Below are 22,037 nucleotides of genomic sequence, written 5' to 3' on the forward strand. Positions count from 1 at the left end.
AGTCTGTTTCCGGGGTAACTTACTCTGTGAACCTAACCTGGTCGGGAGCAGGTTTTATCCTGTAAACTCTGAGTTTCTTGTGGTCTCCTCCCCTTTTTTAAAGGAGTAGCGGTGTTTAATCTTGTTAGTTGCTTTAGTACATTCATTCATTCCGCACATTTTTATTATGTACACTGTAAAATGTTTTTAGCTGTCTTTAAGTTATAATTAAATTGCCAGTGCAAACCATTTTAACTTACTACTTTATATTTTTATATATTACACTAAACTTTCAACTAAAAAATTAAAACAGTAAATTGAAATGACTTGTAAAGCTAATATGATATACTAGTTAGGTGCATAGACCGTCTTAGTGACTAAAATGTCAAGTACTTTTATAGAGAATCCTGTAGAGGATGATGTTGCATTCATTTGTAGAAAGTTAGATTTATGTCGCGAGAGGATTTTGAGACCCTGAGTGTTTTTTTGTCATATCCACTTACATTTATGTGAGCGAAATTATTATTTTTTTGCAGTCATTTTAGATATATAAATATCCTTATATTAATATCAGTCTTTGTGGTGCTCTTACATCTATACAGTTGTCTTGACATTTCTTACATATCCACATGTCATTATCGCTGGTCTAGTGGGTAGCGCTGTATGCAGTAGTTAGGGCAGACGTACTGTCGGTGATCGGAGTTTGAATCCCGGCTCGGTGAATTTTTTTTATTCATGACAAACATTTGTAAAGTTCGTAGCCTTATATTACAAAGTATTATGCTTGATTTCATTTTTAGCTGAGCCGCTGTCATCTTTTTGTCCAGGGGATTGCATCTGCATGTAAATGAATATAATAACGTACAGTCCTCAGTTTATTTACTTCGGATATTTTAACTGTGATAAAAAAATAAATGTACGCATTTACAATTTACAAAAACAACTCTTTTCTTTAAAATATATGCTCGTAGTAATTAGCACAGTTTTTCAGCAGGAGGTGACCTCCTGGCTCGTTGGTGTCTTAAGCCCTCAACCAAGCCTTCAAGGCAGCGCTGTCTGGAAGGCACTCCCCATGCCCCGAGCGTTTCAGCCAATCACAGCACTGGTGCTAGATATCAAGCCTTCCACCAGCTTCTGGCAGTTTGAGCTCACCGTTGGTCAGGTGAGTAGTGCAGATATGGTAAGATAGGAATGTGACTGTATTTGAATTCAGCTCAAAATGTTTTGAACATTTAAGGGATCTGTTACCATGTTTTCATGTGTCTGTGGTGCATTTTTTTCATGCCAGTTGCACGTATTGGTTGCTCAATTGATTTTCCTAATTTCTTACCGTTGTTGGTTGTGATTGGGGTTAGAACAACTTTCTGTTACATAAAATGACATCCTCACCTTAACCCTCTGGGGTCTAAGGGGTTTTTAGGGTCCTTGGGAAGTTTTGACATGCACTGACATTTGTGTATTAATGGCAAAAGTCTCATAACACTGTGTTCATCACAAACTGGGCTACAATATCATATAATCAACATGTATGTACATGTTTGTATTTTTGAGAGAAAAATGTTTATGCGTGGTTTTTGAAAAAGCAAATTTTTTAAGTCACTGATATAACTCCACAAAACTCATTCTAAACATGTTTTCCCAAGACTTTCCAAACTGGATCTAGTAGTCTAGAGTTTTTTCTTCAAAATGATGTGAAAATCATATGGCCTACTCAATCACATAAAGCAAGATATTGATTTACAATTTCTAAGACACTTTTGCTTGGGAAAGGCTGTATGCATGGAGGCGGGAAAGCTCCTGAATAATCAGTGATTGACAGCTGAGAGACAAAAGAGTTGAATAATGAGCCACTAATGAGCCTTGTGTGGATGTTCAACAGGAATAACTTTCTCTGTAGTAAAACCATGATAAGGTTTACTTTTCAATATTATGTAAATACACACACACACACACACACATTATATATATTTATATATATTTCTATTGAAATATTTTCTATTAATTTCACAAGTATAAGTTACCTTTTAAAAACCATAGTAGCTTAATCATGGTAAAGATACTGTTTGGCCATCGTAAAATGAACACACTTCAACCCAGGGTTAGTGTTTGGTTGGCCAGCGAGAGGTTTACTTCTGTGCAGTAAAAAGCTCAAAAGAACAACTGCCTATCATTGTCTGGACTCTTATTTGTGTATTTGTAATCATTATAGTAGAAACACAACAAGGGACACGCGTGATAAACGTATCAATGTTTGTTTACAACCGCCGCCATTACCTCACGTGTTGATCATGAAAGCAGTGAATGTGTGCACACGCGAGTGATCCTGTGTTTAATAAACTTGCTGTGCGGAGATATGCGCTTAGACGCAACTAAATAAGGATTGTACTGTTTGGAATCGCACATTATATAAGAATACCAAAAAGCGCGTCGAGTTTCCTGACTCGCGTGTTTGTGTGTGTGTGTTCCAATCGCGTGAACTGTTTGACGGAAGAACAAAGAAAACACTCGCGTCTGGAGATACTGACACACATACGCAAGGAAATAAGGATTTATGTCATGTTTGGTGCAATCGGATGGAACAACAAGGAATGGAGAGACTGGATTGTGGATTGCATATCCATTGACTGCAGGAGGCACGAGTCATGCATATGGATGTTTCTGCTCATTCACTTCAATGGCGCGGGGGTGTGGCGATCCGATCTCATTACAGATAATGAGGTAACTGGCGAAATACGGTACTTCTCCTCCTTCTCATACAGTTTACACCGAATGACAATATCTGTTTTCAATTTCACTTATATCATTTAAAAGGAGACATTCCAAGCATTATGTAGACATTTATCTTTTGTTTCTACACCAAGTATTCGTTAAGTTACAGTTTATTTTTCTGACGCGTTTCTGAAAGGACTTCACTGAGGGAGAGAGAACAGAACGTGCATCATGTTTATTTTCTTAATTTTGCGAAAAGCACAACATTCTGTTTTTATTGGGAGTGGACAGAAAAAAAACTAGACACTTTAACGTTTGAAATGATGTATAAATCATATCTGTATGTCAAAAATCAGCAGAGTAATTTAAGTCTCTTTGCGGAGTGATTGAAAAATAAAGAGTTTGCGGCGCCCGCGCCACCGTCGACCCCAGAGTGTTAACCCAACTCCAAGCGAAAATTTAAAATTCTGACACATAAACCAATGGTTAAAAAGACATCCGCATTTATGCCAAACGCAACTTTATCCTTGCTTGAAAACAGTTTAAAAATCAGACAAAAACCCCAAATCTAAGCATCTAAAAACAATTGAGCAACCAATGCGTGCCACAGACACATGAAAACGCGGAAACACGTCCCTTAAATGCTTGAAACATTTCGAGCTGAATTCAAATACAGTCACATTCCTATCTTACCATATCTGCACTACTCACCTGACCAACGGTGAGCTCAAACTGCCAGAAGCTGGCGGAAGGCTCGATATCTAGCACCAGTGCTGTGATTGGCTGAAACGATCGGGGCATGGGGAGTGCCTTCCAGACAGCACTGCCTTGAAGGCTTGGTTGAGGGCTTAAAACACCAACGAGCCAGGAGGTCACCTCCTGCTGAAAAACTGTGCTAATTAGCAATTCCAGGTGATTGGAACAAAATACTGGGAAGGACTTTTACTCCTGGCACATGGATTTGACACCTCTGATAATCTTTAAATATAATTTCTTGACATTTTTTATGTGCCCCTCTGGTAAAACACTGGCCACTCATTGGCCCAACTAGTGAAATTAGTCTAGAACCGCCACTGATAATGAATATATTACTCACTCTAGTTTCTTTAGTTTACAGTCTGGATCCTTCAGTAGATCAGAGAGCAGCTTCACTCCTGAATCTCCTGGATTATTATTGTTCAGATTCAATTCTCTCAGATGTGATAGGTTTGATCTCAGAACTGAAGCCAAAGCAGCACAACTTTCAGCTCCAATGCTGCAGTCAGACAGACTGAAAAGAGAAAAAAACTACTTTAAAATAAAATTGTGCGTGTGTTTGTGTGTGTGTGTGCCCGTGCGTGTGTGTGTGTTTTAAAATTCTGCAAAAAATGTATTAACGTTAATATTTATTACAAGATAGACTTTAATATTAATTTATTTACATCATCTCAGTAGCCATCAATATTATGAAGATATGACTCACTCTAGTGTCTCTAGTTTACAGTCTGGATCCTTCAGTAGATCAGAAAGCAGCGTCACTCCTGAATCTCCTGGGTTTTTATAGTTTATCAGTTTCCTCAGATGTGATAGGTTTAGGGTTGCCAACTTTCTCACTCTGAAATACGGGACAAAATGTGACCTGTCGCAGCAGTTCGTATATGGTTTTGAATACAGTGTATTTAAGCCATTTGTCAAAATGATAGCTAACCACCCTGCTGGTGGTACCCATATAAACACCGAGCCGGTGTTAATTTAACACCGGGGATTTTGCTGTGCATGATAGGTTTATTAACAGTTTGTTAATTTACAGCAGGTAGCCTACTTTTAACACAGTAAGGCTACTTTTGAACCATTAAGTTAACTTTACCTGTCTAAAACACAACACTTGTGACTCCCGCACTGGGGGTTAAGTAAAATCCCCTTATTCCCTTAATTTTATTCACAGGAAAATCCCCAGTGTTAAATTAACTCTACCCGTGTTAAATCCAGAGGCGGACAATCCATGTGCCATGAGTAAAAGTCCTCTCCAGTATTTTGTTCCAATCACCTTTATTTGCTAATTAGCACAGTTTTTCAGCAGGAGGTGAGCTCCTGGCTCGTTGGTGTTTTAAACCCTTAACGAAACCTTCAAGGCAGCGCTGCTTGCAAGGCACTCCAAGTGCCCTGAGCGTTTCAGCAAATCACAGCACTGGTGCAAGATATCGAGCCTTCCACCAGCTTCTGGCAGTTCGAGCTCACCATTGGTCAGGTGAGTAGCGCAGATATGGTAAGATAGGAATGTGACTGTTTTTCAGAAGTTTTTCGAGCGTTTAAGTGATGTGTTGTCACGTCTTCACGTGTCTGTGGCACAATTGTCTTTTTGTGCCAGTTTCACGTATCGTTTACGCAATCGTTTTTCATTTTATCAAGCCATTGTCGCTAAGGATTGGGGTTAGATTTGTGGTTTTTCTCTCATTTTTTTTGGCTGTTTTCACGTGAGGATAAAGTTGGGTTTGGCATAAATGTGGATGTCATTTTATGCATTGGTTTATATGTCAGAAGTTTAAACTGTTTTCAGTTGGGTTTAGAATGGGGTAAGGGTGAGGATGTAACGTTCTGTAACAGAAAGTTGTTCTAACCCCAATCCCAATCGACAAAAAAAGGAAAATCAGTTGAGTAACCAATACATGAAACTGGCACGAAAAAGAAAATCGTGCCACAGACACGTGAAGGCACGTCACTTAAACAATCGAAACTTTTCGAGCTAAATTCAAATTCAGTCACATTCCTATATTACCATATCTGCGCTACTCACCTGACCAACGGTGAGCTCAAACTGCCAGAAGCGAGTAGGGGGAGGCTGCAGACCTGGAGCCGGTAGATCTACGCCCCTGACAGTTTTACGCCCCTGACAGTTTTACGCCCCTGTTGTTCCTCGTGCGTCCAGTAGGGGGAGGCTGTATATTAGTATATGAGCCTAGTCATATATCAAAACAGCAGACCGTATGATAGCAGCAGACCTTCTTGAAGCGATACGAATTGAGGTATGTTAAATAATCTGCTAAATTTATTGTTGTTGATTGTATTATAATGATACATTTATTATTTATAAACGATTGATGCGATATACTGCCATTAATTATAAGTAACTTGTTTCTAACACTAATCAACCTTTGCTTTATTTATTTTTATTAGTGAGCGAGAGCACTTTGATAGCAGGATAAAAAAAACATTCAAAGAGTGGCAAACCATAGGAGAGTCATCTACAGGAGTCATTAAGAAATAACAAAGTCATGGTGTTAATAAAAAAATTTGTGAACCACAATATTGTCTCTTTCTTTTAAATGACCCTTGGAATTTTAGAAAAGTTATTGTGTTTGTCTTCATAAAATGCTATGTAGGACATGTTTTGTAGCTGTATGACGACCTATTGTGAATTGTACAGCATTTAGGATCCATATGATTACAGTACTTTATGTCTAATGGCCTAAATATGGTTAATATCTAAATGTAACTTAATATAAAATCACAACATCATATCAGCCAGTCTCTTGTATATAAAAACAGTTTATAAATAAATATAAATAGTTAAGTGTGACGTCATCATGCGCCGCTTCCGGGTTCAATCGATTTCAAATGCCACAGGAAAACACGCTAATATACACTCGTATCATGATGCAAAATTATTTAAACCATGATCCTTATTTTTATCTCCAATAATAAAAACCAAGATGACCAGACCTGGACTATATGGATTTTTGCGTAGTGTGCAGACTGCAGTGTACACTGTAAGTTTATACAATTTTCGTTTAAATGTGTAAAATTAATCAATAGTTCTCATAAACGGTTGTTTAAATAGGCTAGTATCTTAGTTGTATTTCACTCTCCCCCTACTGAACGCATGAGAAGCAACAGGGGCGCAAAACTGCCAGGGGCTTAAAACTGCCAGGGGCGTAGATCTACCGGCTCCAGGTCTGCAGCCTCCCCATATAGCCAGAAGCTGGTGGAAGGCTCAATATCTAGCACCAGTGCTGTGCTTGGCTGAAACGCTCAGGGCACGTGGAGTGCCTTCCAGGCAGCGCTGCCTTGAAGGCTTCGTTGAGGGCTTAAATTACCAACGAGCCAGGAGGTCACCTCCTGCTGAAAAACTGTGCTAATTAGCAAATCCAGGTGATTGGAACAAAATACTGGAGAGGACTTTTACTCATGGCACATGGATTGTCCGCCTCTGGTTAAATCAACACTATTTGGTGTTTATATAATCCACACCAAGATCGGTGTTAAAAAAGACTGGTGTTAAAAATATAACTCTGAATCAGTGTTAAAGTTAATGAGATAATGAAGTGATGATTAAGACATTAATGGTGAACACCTGCTGGTCATTCAAATCAATTACATTTTGGACATTTTCCTGTCTCTAAATTTTTATTTTGATGACTCGTTTTCTGGAGAAAATACTAAAATAATAAGAAAGACAAATTATTAAATGCAATAGATGAATACTGTTGGGTGTATGCCTCCAAAAGCTGCAATCTTTCACGTTTGCCTCTCTATCAGCATCTCTGTTTGAAAAATAAAATGAAAACTTGCAGAGTTATTTTCTAAATGGATAAGTTTGACTTTTAAACAGCTGTCAGAACAAAATACAAGTGCTCAACTATTCCAGCATCCACACGCGTGATTTAGTAGACAAATCTTCTTTCTGATGTGATGTCTCACAAGTCAAATAGACATTTATCACAAAATGTATCACATTAAATCTTAAGTTTGTGTTTGTTATGAGTTCATTTGAAGTCACCATTACTGTGATACGTGTTTCATTTAGTTAGGCATTTGTCCCTTGACCTTCACTGATCTAACTCTCCTCTTTTAGCAATAGCAACAATGTTTTAGTAAGACCACTTGTTCATTGCTATATGTAGAGGGAAAACCTTCCAGACCTTCTCAGTTTACTTTTATTATATTTTACTGTACAAAACATTGAAACATTTGATCACAAATGAATTACGAAGAAACAGGCATATAAAAAAGCTCTACGCAAACAATTTGTATTGAGTATGACTGCTGTAATGCTTTAGTGTGTTGTTGTTGTTGTTTGCTTAAGAGAAACTTCATGATTTCTGATACAAATCTCAACAATGGTGACAGTTAATGGTAAGAATGTTGCTAATTTTTTGTCATGTTGCAATGCATGATGGGATGTATGATTGAGTTTTCTACAATCCTGGTACCCAGCATGCATTGCGGCATCAAGCTTTGTTGTTGATTGTCACCATGATTGTGTTTTATAGGCTGATTGTTGACGTCTCAGTGTGTCTGACTGGAACCACAGATTAGATTTGGGTAAACAATATTTAACTCTTCAGGGTATGTGGACTTTAACCGCGCTGTTGGATTTCATGGGAGCCTCACAGGGTTGGCAGAACATAAATTAAACACTTATATTCAGTGATTACTTTTTTATGATATCATTGAATCCCAAGACTTATACTTTCATAATAATTAACATAGTAACAGTCATAGACTTCATTTCTCTCATCTTCCTCTGCTGTAACAGATGTGTTTGATAAACACACTGCCACAATGAGCAGAAGAAAACTAACACTAAACTTCAAGACCCAAGTAACCAACTAAAGGAAACACTAATCGGAGCAATGGTGACTTACTTTAACCAGATTTACAGCAGTTCTTTAGAAGTTAAACCTATCATCCATGTAACTTTAATTTTAGGTTTCAAACAGAGATGATGATAGTGTTCATTTATCTATATGTGGTGATTTTATCTATTGAATTTAATAATTTGGCTTTCTTCCTCATTTTAGTATTACTTTCTCCAGAAAAAGAGTCAACAAAATAAAATTTTTAAGACAGGAACAATTCCAAAATTGAGTTGATTTGACACGGAATGACCAGCAGGTGTTTACTATTAATGACTCAATCACTTCATTATCTTATTAACTTTAACACTGATTTAGTGTTTTTTTAACACCAATCTTGGTGTGGATTATATAAACACCGAGCAGTGTTAATTTAACACTGGGGATTTTCCTGTGATCTTGTGACAAACTAAGCTAACAGATTGTGATCAGATAAAAGGTGTCTTGATCAGCACTGCTGCGGCTTGTGGTACCGCAAGGACTGACAGTGGATGACATCAAAGTACCGTTAGAGCATTTCAATAGTTGCTTCTGTATGATTTCTTGAATCCCTCTTGCGGGATTTTGATGTTATCTGCCGTACTGTATCTGTCGTTGTGGCGCCACATGAAGTCGAAGCCTGTTGTATCAGTCACTGGTTAGATCAAGCGTAGCAGTCAAAAAACGGGACGCGGGACGTCCCGTACGGGACAAATAAATTAGGCTTAAAATACGGGACGTCCCAGGTAATCCGGGACAGTTGGCAACCCTAGATAGGTTTGATCTCAGAGCTGAAGCCAAAGCAACACAAACTTTATCTCCAATACTGCAGAGAGAGAAAAAAATGTCTGTCCTTCATTATCTTATTACACTGTAAAAAATAAAACTAAAATTTTATGGTAAAAACCTGGCAGATGTGGTTGCCAAAACCTCACCGTCAAAAATATGGTGGCAACATTATTGGTGTTACGGGATTGCATTTTTTTTACAGTTTATTACTGTCTATTTAACATGTTTATGTTGTTAAAAACACAGTATAAATCTGTCAAATTTCTGAGTTTACACTGTGTAAAGTTTTATGTTGTAATAATTACGGCTCATTACCATTTATTTTACAGCTCAGAACTGTCTAATTTAGACGCTACTCTGTAAAAAGATTCCGTAATATTGATTAGCAGTACTTTTTCTGTTATGTTTACGAACATGTCCTTTAATTCTTTTAAAATTCTGTAGAGTTACAGTACATTCTCCGTAGTCTTTACGGACACTTTAATCCCCCTATGAAATGCAACAATGGTGACAATCAACAACAAAGCTTCATGCTGCAATGCATGCTGGGACTAGGATAGTATAAAACTTATTCATAACTCCCATCATGCATTGTGACATGACAAAATTGTGCAACTTTCCTACCATTTACTGTCACCATTGTTGAGATTTGTATCCAAAGTGTTGAAAAAACAGCAGTCTTGTACAAAACAGTGTCTTTGCATAAAGCATCAGTTTTTTATGCTTAAAGGGGTCATAGCGTAAAAATTTGGCTTTTTTCATGTTTAAGTGTTATAATTGTGTCCCCAGTGCTTCTATCAACCTAGAAAATGTGATAAAGATCAACCCAGTACCTTAATTTGAGTATGCCATTTTCTGTAAGCATGTGAAAAATTAGGTTGTTCAGATTTTGCCTGTTTTGTGAGGTAGGTAGCAAGGCGAATTACAATAATACCACCCCCTTAATCTGCACTATCCAACCACAGCACTGCAGTTTAGTGCAGAGAAAAAAAGGAGAAATGAAGGACATGACAGCACAATTGAGTTTTAATTACAACAAACCACCATCATTGTGATCAGTGTTTGCATTTCATCGGCTCATTTGCATTTTAAAGGACACACCCAAAAACGGCACACTTTTGCTCAGGCCTACAAATTTGAGATTTTAACATGCTATAATAAATTATCTGTGGAATATCTGTGAGCTAAAACTTCACATATACACTCTGGGGACACCAAAGATTTATTTTACATCTTAAAAATCTCTCATAATATGACCCCTTTAATACCTTTAATTTTCTTTTGTCATTTTATGTTTATAAAATCTTATGTAAAAGTATACACATAACATACAAGCAATCAATAGGTTACGTGATAGTTTTTCCTCCACCCTCAAAAAAATGAACAAGTGGTCTTAATACAGCTCTGTTGCAATTGCTAAAAGAGGAGCGTTAGGTCAGTGAAGGTCACAAGGACAAACACACTAATCACAATAATGGTGACTTCAAATGAATCTTACACAAACACAAACCGGAGATTTAATGGGATAAATTTGGTGGAAAATATCCATTTGACTTGTGATTACATCATGTCAGAAAGAAGATTTGTCTACTAAGTGCCGTTGCAGTGCATCACTTGTGGATGCTGGAATAGTTGAGCACTTGTATCTTGACAGCAGTTGTTTAGGAGTTAAACGTATCATCCATGTTTAGAAAATAACTGTAATTTTAGGCTAAAGAGAAATTTTATGGTGATAAAAGTAAGAAATTGATGGCAAATGCCTGCATGATGACCACTAAAGTGTAGACTGAAATTATTCTAATTTTAAACTCTATCAACAAGGATTTAGTAAAATATAAACAGATGGTTCAGAATATTGGTAACAAATATATTCTCTAAGAGTTTTTATGTTACATCAATAACGCATAATGTCATATCTATTACGCTGAAATTGCTCAAGAATTTTTTTTTTTTTCATTTTTATGGTAATACAGTATATTGTTAATTTTATTGCAATAAACTGTATTTTTATATGTTTTTAACTGTTAAATTTAAGGTCTTAGTCTGTACCCAGATAGCAAAATTGCTGTGGCCCAGTTCTGGCTCACATCTGACACTTTCATCTGGGCCACTTTTGGCATGGAATGATGGCACTTGAGCGGTCCAATTCTTTTTTCCAGAACTTTGCCACAAGCAAGCCATAGAAATGCCACATGTCAGCCAAGCACAAAGCAAATAATGCAGATCTGACCCAAATCCGGGTAGTAGTTGATATAAATTCTTGCTCAGATTCGGCCCACACCTGGCATGATTCATGGCACTTGTGTGGTCCACTCCTGTTTAACACATCTCAACCACAAGCAAGCCAGTGTGATGCCACAATCAGAGTATAAATCTCATCCATGGTGACTATTAAATGAAAATCTTCATGCTGCAATGCATGCTGGGTATTAACAAATTTCAAATCTCATCCGGGACTCCCAGCATGCATTGCAACATGGATAAATAATTAACTTTTTACAATTTTCTGTCACCATGGTTGAGATTCATAGTCTGATTCTTGATGTTTGTACGTCCCAAATATACAACGGTTAATTTTTGCCAAAGTTTCTATAACTCCTTAATATCAAACTGCTGTGAAAGTGCTGGACTTCATACATGTTATTGTCAGATAAAAACTCTTAAAAGTAAACCAATTAATTAGATTATGATTGTTACCATTATATACCAACCACCACAGAATTGCAACTTTATTGTAAATAATTTTACACTATCATAACAAATGTGTTTTATACACACAAAGTAAGGCAACCACAGAACTTCTTATAAGTCAAGGGTCCAACTAAAACAAACACTAATCACAATGATGGTGACTTAAAATTAAACGAAGCATCAACATCTAAACCTAATAAGTGAATTTTGCTTTCTACAGCAATATTTTTACTGTTTTCAGAAATAATGTTTTATAAAATAATAAAATGCAATGTTTCTCTATCATTTACATAACAAGCAAACAAGTCAATATAAAAACAGTTGATATTTAAAACATTTTTGGGAACTTTCAGGGAACGTTCTTAGAACTTTTTTCTGTTAGCTGGGTATATGAATCACTTCAGACTCACACCCACATTAGCCAGTGCTTAATGTGCAATATCTTTGCCAAAACTGGCCCTGATGCTTCTTTATACAGCTGGGCCACATTTGCAACATCATATGTGGGCCACTTCAGACTCACACCCACATGAGCCGGTGCTTACTGTGCTACATGTTTGCCAAAACCGGCCCGTATATGTTTTAAAAGAACTGGGCCACATTTGCTACATCATATGTGGGCCACTTTAGACACACACCCACATGAGCCGGTGCTTACTTTGCCATATCTTTGCCAAAACTTGCTTAGACCTATTTGTAAAGAACTGGGCCACATTTGCTGCAAAATGTGAGGGCCACATTTGGTTTATTCCAAGGTTAGGCCGTTTCTGTTGTGCAGCATTTTTGCCAAAGGTGGCCCACATGTGATTTGATATATTTGGCCCATTTTTGCTATTTTACATGTGAGCCACTTTAGGTTCACATCCCTTTTATTCGGGCCATAAGAAGGCCAGCAGTGCCACATCTTCGCCTGAAGTGGGCCACATGTGCTTGCTATCTGGGTAAAACGAATTACAGTATTTCACAGTGAATCCTACGATTATCACATGTTTTGTAAAATACAGTTTGATTCTGTAGCATTTATATGAATTCTGTATCAATTTATAAATTTACAGACATTTTTTACAGTGTAAGTTCATAATGAATCTTGAAGGGCTCCTCATTTACATCAGGACTTTAAGTTCATGTACTTGTTCAACATGTGCTATAAACATCACCTGCAACTTCAACCTAAAAATGGGTTGTAAAGAGCCTTCCCAGATAGCATGCAACCATTGAAACAATGTTAAAGTGGCAATGTCACAATAATGTTCCCCAAAGTACACATGTAATGTTTTAGCTCAAAATGTAAAAGTTATTTTAAAGTCCTTTAACAAAACATTAATTGTTTGTTTACATACAGTTTAAGAAAATTCAAGCATTTAATAAACAAAAGTGAACATGTATAAATGTGTGTATGTGTCAGTAGTGTAAAGCACACTGAGTGTGCAGGTGAATAAAGACTGATGAAGGGATTTCCTCCTCTAAACCATCACTGATCCTTACCTCATATCTGCAACAGAGCCTCCTAGACTGAAGTTAATTGAAGGATCCAATGACTGATAACTATTCATAGACACACAGCTGGGTTCAGGAAATTTTCCATGGGTTACACTAAAACACAGCAACAATTAAAACTGCAATATATCTTGATGTTCTCAACGCCAATGCTAAATCTTTTCTTACAGCAATTGAGAAAAACAAATAAAACAAAACATTGGTCTCTATGAACAATTTAAAGCTTTATTAATCTTGGAAAATTGTCATTTATAAATAAATAAATAAATGTTATGAATAATTTAATATAACTGAAACATAAAAAGTATAGACATATGTAAAAATGAACATAAACAAAGAATAAAATCTGTACTGCACATCAGATTACACAACTCATTAAAGTTCATTTACTTTTGTGTAATATTAAACAAACTCTTAAAACTCTCTCACCTGTTTAGCTCAAAATGTAAAAGTTATTTTAAAGTCCTTTAACAAAACATTAATTGTTTGTTTACATATAGTTTATGGAAATTCAAGCATTTAATAAACAAAAGTGAACATGTATAAATGTGTGTATGTGTCAGTAGTGTAAAGTAAAGCACACTGAGTGTGCAGGTGAATAAAGACTGATGAAGGGATTTACTCCTCTAAACCATCACTGATCCTTACCTCATATCTGCAACAGAGCCTCCTAGACTGAAGTTAATTGAAGGATCCAATGACTGATAACTATTCATAGACACACAGCTGGGTTCTGGAAATTTTCCATGGGTTACACTAAAACACAGCAACAATTAAAACTACAATATATCTCGATGTTCTCAACGCCAATGCTAAATCTTTTCTTACAGCAATTGAGGAAAACAAATAAAATAAAACGTTGGTCTATATGAACAATTTAAAGCTTTATTAATATTGGAAAACTGTCATTTATAAATAAATAAATAAATGTTATGAATAATGTAATATAACTGAAACATACAAAGTATAGACATGTGTAAAAATGAACATAAACCAAGAATAAAATCTGTACTGCACATCAGATTACACAACTCATTGAAGTTCATTTACTTTTGCGTAATATTAAACAAACTCTTAAAACTCTCTCACCTGTTCATTGTGTTTGTTTCACTTTCTCCAGAGAGACTCTTTTTAAAGGACGTGACAGCAGCTTAAATGTTAATTTTATACCTAGAAATCACTGAACACACACACACACGCACGCACGCACGCACGCACGCACACACACACACACACACACACACACAGAGAGAGAGATAAAAGCAGCAAATGTCGCAGTATTTGTTCTGCTGTGGTTTTGGTGTTAATGTGCTCATCAACACACCACAAAGAAATGCTATTTTTTAAATCCATCTGTGTAAACTATTTCATACTAACTGATATTTGAAGTCTTAATTTGTCTTTTGAGTTTTGTTTTTTTTTAGTTAAAATTGATCTCATTGTTTTACGACAGTTCATTACTCACCTGTGTTAAGATGATCTTCACTTTCTCTGTTTTATGTACCTCGCATAGTATTATTTATTTTTCTGCTTCCGTAATCTACTTTTTTTGCTGTAATCGCAAAGATTATCCCGATTTAACAGTTTCACTTTTACCTGTTACCTGAGTGGGAGTCAAAAAGAGACGAGCAACATTTAAAGTCACAGTACACATTTTATACTCCTGTCAAAAAATACAATGAAGTGTGCTTTATCCCTTTAGAAAAATTTGAAGAGTTTAGTTCCAAAACGCAATAAACCATTTTGACAATTTTCTGTAAAAACGTGTTTTCTATACCAAGAAAGTGACAAGATGAAAACCACTATTTTCTGTTACAAACTTTCACATAGCATCTTTAGGTTATAAAAACATAAAAAAATTCAAATCCATAACTTGATTTTCAAAGATTTATTATAAAAGTGAATTATTTTTTCCCTAAAATACAATAAATGTAAAGTTTTTTTTTCAAAATTCTATAAATCTGTTCAATCAATGTATAAATGTGCATTCATTTTGCCATTGTATTTTCATTTAGTTGAACAGTTGTACACACTGATTAAAAAAAATAAACATTAATGGCATTAATCAAAACACTTACTTTGTCATATTAGGAACACTGTCATTGCTGCGCGGTTATACTTGACGTCGTCACTTAACATTTTTCACAGTGATCAGCTGTGATTCTCGTTGATGTCTGGAGAACAAGCGATCGTCTCCCGAGTGCCTCTCACGTAAATTATTAGATGTTGATGGCTTACAGTACAAAGTAGATGAGGAAAACTAGGACTCTGTATACTTAACGCGCCACCATTGTTTGTTTACATTGCGTGGAATGGTGCGCTGTGATTTGTGGAGCGGACTTATTGCATTCTGTAGAAAAGGAGGAGTGGCGTTTATTGCGTTTTGGGAAAAAAGGTCAAAAGATGACAGAATAACGGCTATTGGATTTTGCGTAAAATTAAGAATTTACTTTAAAACACTGACCTGATGTAATACTGATTTTGGCAGTAACTCATTTTATTTTTTCAAAAATGGTGTTTATTGCGTTTTGGAACCAAACTCTTCATTTAGTTCAAATGTGTTTTATTGGTTTAAAACAGTCAAATAAACTACAGGTAACATAACACATGCATATGAAACCCATTGGCTGCTTCTTAAAGGGGTTACAAAATCAAGTTTTTTTTAATCTTTTGGCATAAATGTTATCTTTTATTTATAATCAAATCAAATCACTTTTATTGTCACATCACTAACAGCACGGTGGTGAGTAAAAGTTTTGAGTGCTCAGTGAAGAATACAATAATGTAAATAACAATACACAATAAACACACAATGTACACAAAATAAATCCACAATATGCCCAGAAGATATGCACACTAAATGTACACATAATGCAGTTGCAGGGGTGCTGTGGGTCGATACTGTGAGTGATGATAGGGTTAATGTGGGTGTAGTCCCTCTTCTGTTTTCTAAAATCCACCAACTGCTTCTTTGTCTTACTAATATTGAGTGGGTGTTTCTCCTGACACCAGTGTGTCGCAGTGCACACCCCCTCTTTGTAAGCTGCCTCAACTTGTCAGTTTTCAGCTCTAGCACCATTGTGTAATCAGTGCATTTAACAATAATACTGGAGTAAGTACAGGAATCCAGGAGTGAGCTAAGAACGCAGGCATCAGGAGCTCCAGTTTTGGGGGTCAGTAAAGACGAGATATTGTGTCTATTTTGACCACCTGACACCCTAAAGCAGGGATTCCCAAAGTGTGGTACGCGCACCCCCAGGGGTACGCGAGCTGCCACCAGGGGGTGCGCGAGAGGAAAAATGTAATGGCGGTCTGTTTCTTTAAGTGGGATTTTTCCATACAAAAAATAAATAAAAAAATGAACAGTAAACATTTCCTTTTTAATCGCTTTTATTTTAAATAAAAAACTATACTTAACCCTTGTGTGGTGTTCGTATTTTTGTTACTTAGACGATGTTTGTGGGTCTGGTGGACCCAGAGCATTATTAGTATCTTAAACCAATGCATTCATACAAATTTATGTAATATTGTTTACAGATGTTTACTTTAGCCTTATTGCAAGTAATATAGACTGAATTTATGGTCAATATTGGTCATTTACCACTGGTAGAGGACTATTTATAAACTAAAGTGCCATTCGTTTTTGTGGTAATATGGAATAAAAGAAGAAAATTCTATTCTGATCCAGATATTGGGGGAAAAATCGTATTTATCTTAAATAAGTATAAATGAAACAAAGTTTTTCATCACTGTTGATGTTTAATTATTTGAACTTTTTGAAATTGTACACATTTGTGTCAGTCTACACAGCACAAGCCCCAAACTGAACAGATGCCGTATCATAAGACATCATCCACACTAAACACATAACCTGTTCATGCCAGCCAACACAACACATAAGAAGCAAATTTTTTATGTGTAGCTGTGTTGTGTATGCATTTCTTGCATTTTATACACATATACTGTGTCCATCTGGTCCACACACATTGAAGTACAATGTGTTGCTATTGGCCACAACTTAGAATGATGAAAATACATGGATAATATTTTACTTTCTCTATGATTCTCTCTCTCTCTCTCTCTCTCTCTCTCTCTCTCACACACACATCTTTGTGGGACATTTGGTCCCCACAACGTGATAAATAGCAGGTACACACACCATAGGTTTTGTGGTAAACCCATGGTTTTACAAATGGTAATCAATATACCAAATAACCATGATTACTACTCTTTTACTACAATAAAACTATGGATTTTTTATAATGGTAAAATGTAGAATGGTTCCTGTTAGACAGAAGGTAAAGTGTTTGGGACAGTAGGTACAGACAAATGTTCATGCACGGCATATAACATGTTGTATACTTGCGGCATTACAGCAAAAGCAGAAGGAGAAAACTCTGACATGCATCCATCATCTATGTACAGACATATATACAAACACACTCATGCACTCACATGAGGCCCAGGTAGGAGAAAAACAGAGTGAAGTTACATAGCACATTCAATTTTTACACTTTTATTAACCCCGGGTCCAGTGGACCCGAACACCACATATGTAATATAAATGTGTAGGGGGGGTGTACAGTGTACATTAATTATAAAGTTGTTTATTTTTATGTTCTTCATAGAAAATGAGCCAAGGCCAATGAATCTGAGGTTGAAACAACAATTAATTGCATAATTTTTCTTTCAGTAAACATTCAAAACGGGTCCCACAGACCCGAACACCACACAAGGGTTAATTAGTTTTTGATAGAAACGTAGAAGACAGCTGCTGTCTTTTTCTACGCACTGCTCTTCTGTTATGCACTGCAGCCGCTATATGCGTGCCAACTCGTTTAATTCATTCCATATATATTATAAATATGCTCAACTGGCTGAAATCAGGGAAACTGTCAAGTGTGGGACGTCTTATGATAAAGTTGTTAGTCACAAAGGAGGAGAGGGATCAAGAGAGAGAGACTTTTGGCACAAATAGAAACAATGAAATGTGACGAGACATGGGCACGTCTAATGCACAGGATACGCGAGCATTGTGTTTTCGTGCATGGTAAAAAGACCGCCAATGAATTATATAATAAAATACATACATGCTTAAAAAGACACTGTAGGGAACTAATTAAACCCAGCCAGCAGTGCTTGGTGGGGCAAATGTAGGCCCCATATGGGCTTGCAATATGGGCCCCAAGCTGGGCTTGCACCCGGGTTTCATGCTGGCCCCATCTGACTTAGCCCACATGAACCTTCTGTAGAAACTAAAGCCAATGTGGACTAAACCAAATTCAAGTATGGGTGTGGTTGGGTTGAAGAAGTGATGAAGTTAATTAGATAATGAAGAGATGAACGAAGTGATGATTGACCATTAATGATAAACACCTGCTGTTAATAAACAGAATCACTAAAGAAAGATGAACAAGAAGAGAATAAAGACAAAATACCAGCAGAACCACAACAACTACAAAAAATAAATAAACATTTCTTGGTGGAGCTAATGTAGACTGCAAAATCCCCAGTGTTAAATTATCATTAACACTGCTTAATGTTTATATAGATCCACACTACAGCGTGTTAAAAAAGTAACACTTGAAGCATTTTACATCTTACATCTTACTTGTAGAGTTATTTATTAACTTAGGTTTAGATGTTTCATTTAAAGTCACCATTATTGTGATCATTGGTTGTTTTAGTTGGACTCTTGACTCTTTGTTTATTTTTTTGCCTGCTATAACTTTGTGTGTTATATTTGTTATTAGTGATGATCAACCCGGATCTTTTTAAGGATTCGGGTTATTCTGAGTCACTCACTAATATGATCCGGGTTGTGCGAGTCACTTGAGTCACTTGATCAAAATCTCCCAGTTCCAATCGCTAATACTAATGCAACCAAGCAACTCAGATCACGCATGCAGCTACGAGTCTACGACTCCTCTGCTCGCAAAAAAGGGCTCATGTGACCTGAGGAACTTGTAAAAAAACATGCATGTCCGTGGTAACATTATCAATAACATAATTGTAAAAGTTCGGTGTGTGTGTGTTTAGTTTCATTTCATAACGACAAATATATCAACACCACGTTTAAAAGATGTGAGAGGAACGTGTCCTGTTTCAGATTGACTTACAAGATCCCCGATAGGCTTCGGTTAATGCAGCTACACAGTCACTTATCCGCGCAAGAACATGATATTGTGAGTGAGTCCCAGACAAAGACGCTCGCCCGCTGCACGGGTCCTGTGAGTGAACCACTCACGTCACTCAGTCAACAAGAGGAGCCGTGTACGTCCGTCGGTGGCGGATCTTTACAGCAGCACTGCTGCAACAGTCATCGTATTTAAAATTTTTAAACATTTGCAGCTTCTACCCAAAACATTGTGCCAGTCAAATATTGCAACAGATTAGCCTACATGAGTCAGTGGGTTAATAACACGAGCAAGGCTCGTTTCTCCTAGTCCAGGATTCAAGCTCTATGAGTTGAGTCACTCTCTGTGTGAATCCTCGAGCCGCCGACCAACTCATTGTCGCGCGAACGCATCCTTTTGGACTCGGACTCAGAGCTGCAGAAAATTACGAGTGAGCTTTTGGCTCACTCGGTACCCCCAGTCGACATTTGGTGATGTAAATTAACTCATTGTTTCAAGTTATAGAACATATGGCAGCTTATGCAGAGTTATGTGTTGCAATTGTGTTGTAAACATATGAAGAGCTTTGTGTTTGATACAATTTCTCATTTTCAAAGCAAAATCTGAGAGGACTCAACTGACTCGGGTTAATGGTCACTAAGGACTCATGGTTCTCGAGTCATTTTAGGGATCGGGTTAAATGATCCGAGTTTCGAGTGACTCGCTCATCACTATTTGTTATGGTAAAGTAGAGACCATATTGCAATTCTGTTATGGTGTTTGATATGTAATGTTGAACATCTAGAAAATGAATTTATTCATTTAGTGTTTGCTCATTTAGCAGATGTATTGGTCTCTCTCAGTAATGTGATGCTACAGTATGATATCTGGCACTCTCAAAGCGGTTTGTCATTCTGAAGATTTTGAAACAATGTGTACTTAGATTAACCATGGTGTAACTTAAACACGCGAACATCAAGTCTCACAGTATGAAACTCAACAATAGTGACAAAGAAAAATGCCAAAATGTTCATGATTTTTTTTCATGCCGCAGTGCATTCTGGGAGTTCTGGATAAGATTTATTGATACCCAGAATTGCAGCATGAAGCTTTTCATTTTATGGTCACCATTATTGAGATCCATACTCAGATTCTTTATATTTGGGTGTCTAAATTGGACATCAGTTAATTTTGAATTATATAGTATTTCAACTTTCTTTAAAATGATAAACTGATATGAGAGTGCCAGATGTTATACTTCAGTATCACATTACTGACAGAAAAAATATTTTTGGTTAGCAAACTAAAATAGCATATCAGTTTTTTTACATGAAAATCAACACTATATCCATCTCTTCATTATCTAATTAACTTCATCACTTCTTCAACCCAACCACACCCATACTTGACTTTGGTTTAGTCCACATTGGCTTTAGTTTCTACAGAAGGTTCATGTGGGCTAAGTCAGATGGGGCCAGCATGAAACCCGGGTGCAAGCCCAGCTTGGGGCCCATATTGCAAGCCCATATGGGGCCTACATTTGCCCCACCAAGCACTGCTGGCTGGGAAGGCTTTCATTTAATTTTGTTTGAAACTTAAGCTGGTATAATGAATATGCAAACTACTATACACCTTTTGTGCGAACAGTAAAGGCTTTCGTGAATGATGGGTCTGCACGTTACGCACGCATCTAGAAGGAGAGCACACTGGTAAACATGAGGAAATTCATATATCATCTATTAGCTGACGGCAGTAAGTGTACGTTTTTTACCATAGTAAACTCGAATGGCATCTAAATATCACAGTGGTTAAACGCATACACGGGTGCACGCATTAATCTATGCTGACTGTAGCTGCGTCTGGTCGTAGTTTCAGATGGTGCAACACGCGTAAATATTTTCACAATGTCAGACGTAGCTAAGCTCGAGGTAGGACTTACACCCAACTTCTTAACGTCCGGCTGTTGCAACCGGCCCCTGGTTATTTGGCATGATTAAACATGAGTCTTTAAAAACAAATCTTTTTAACGTTTTTTGTTTTGTTTTTTTGAAGTGGGGATTGGGGGTGCGCCAACCCGGTTGGGACATTTAAGGGGGTGCGCAGGAAAAAAAGTTTGGGAACCCCTGCCCTAAAGCTTCACATCAAGCTTACCCAGCACCAAGCTGTAGTCCACAAATACTAATCTCACATAAGTGTTGTTGTTGTCTAAATGCGAGAGAGAGAGAGAGAGAGAGAGAGAGAGAGAGAGAGAGAGAGAGAGAGAGAGAGAGAGAGAGAGAGAGAGAGAGAGAGAGAGAGAGAGAGAGAGAGAGAGAGAGAGAGAGAGAGAGAGAGAGAGAGAGAGAGAGAGAAAGAGAGCAGTGTGTAATGTGAAATCAATGACATTATGAGTGGTGCAGTTGTTATGCAAACAGAGTGTCATGTGAGAAAGTCAGTACAAATTAAGCAGGTGTGGTTAAAATTTCTGTGAAAACCCCAACTTGTCTGCACATGCTCTTAGTACATGGTATAGTGCAATTATCCAAACAAGAAATACTACATGAACTTTTGCTGAGGTGCAACACAGCTTTACCATCTAAATATGTTACAGAGCATACAGAGAACATGATATATTTCACATTGAGTATGTAAGTGCAATACTGCACACACTCAGTATTATTGT

The 22,037-nt window shown here is 37.0% G+C and overlaps 1 protein-coding gene across 2 annotated transcripts in view; it reads right to left on the minus strand.

Moving 5' to 3' along the window:
• Positions 1 to 14,837, minus strand: part of LOC135767050 (uncharacterized) — a 73,307-nt gene extending 58,470 nt beyond the window's left edge. The window contains exons 1-6 of one of the 2 annotated variants that reach the window (XM_065276638.1): positions 14,725 to 14,837; positions 14,349 to 14,439; positions 13,908 to 14,015; positions 13,248 to 13,355; positions 4,151 to 4,282; positions 3,785 to 3,958 (exon numbers count right to left, since the gene is read on the minus strand). In XM_065276638.1, coding sequence (XP_065132710.1) covers positions 3,785 to 3,958; positions 4,151 to 4,282; positions 13,248 to 13,355; positions 13,908 to 14,015; positions 14,349 to 14,356 — 530 coding nt within the window. In that variant the 5' untranslated portion in view covers positions 14,357 to 14,439; positions 14,725 to 14,837. The remainder of the gene's footprint in view (positions 1 to 3,784; positions 3,959 to 4,150; positions 4,283 to 13,247; positions 13,356 to 13,907; positions 14,016 to 14,348; positions 14,440 to 14,724) is intronic. The other variant, XM_065276639.1, reaches the window with a different exon arrangement.
• Positions 14,838 to 22,037: the final 7,200 nt, after the last annotated feature.

This window comes from Paramisgurnus dabryanus, chromosome 6 (genome assembly GCF_030506205.2).
Source record: "Paramisgurnus dabryanus chromosome 6, PD_genome_1.1, whole genome shotgun sequence".
In the NCBI taxonomy this organism is placed as follows: Eukaryota; Metazoa; Chordata; class Actinopteri; order Cypriniformes; family Cobitidae; genus Paramisgurnus; species Paramisgurnus dabryanus.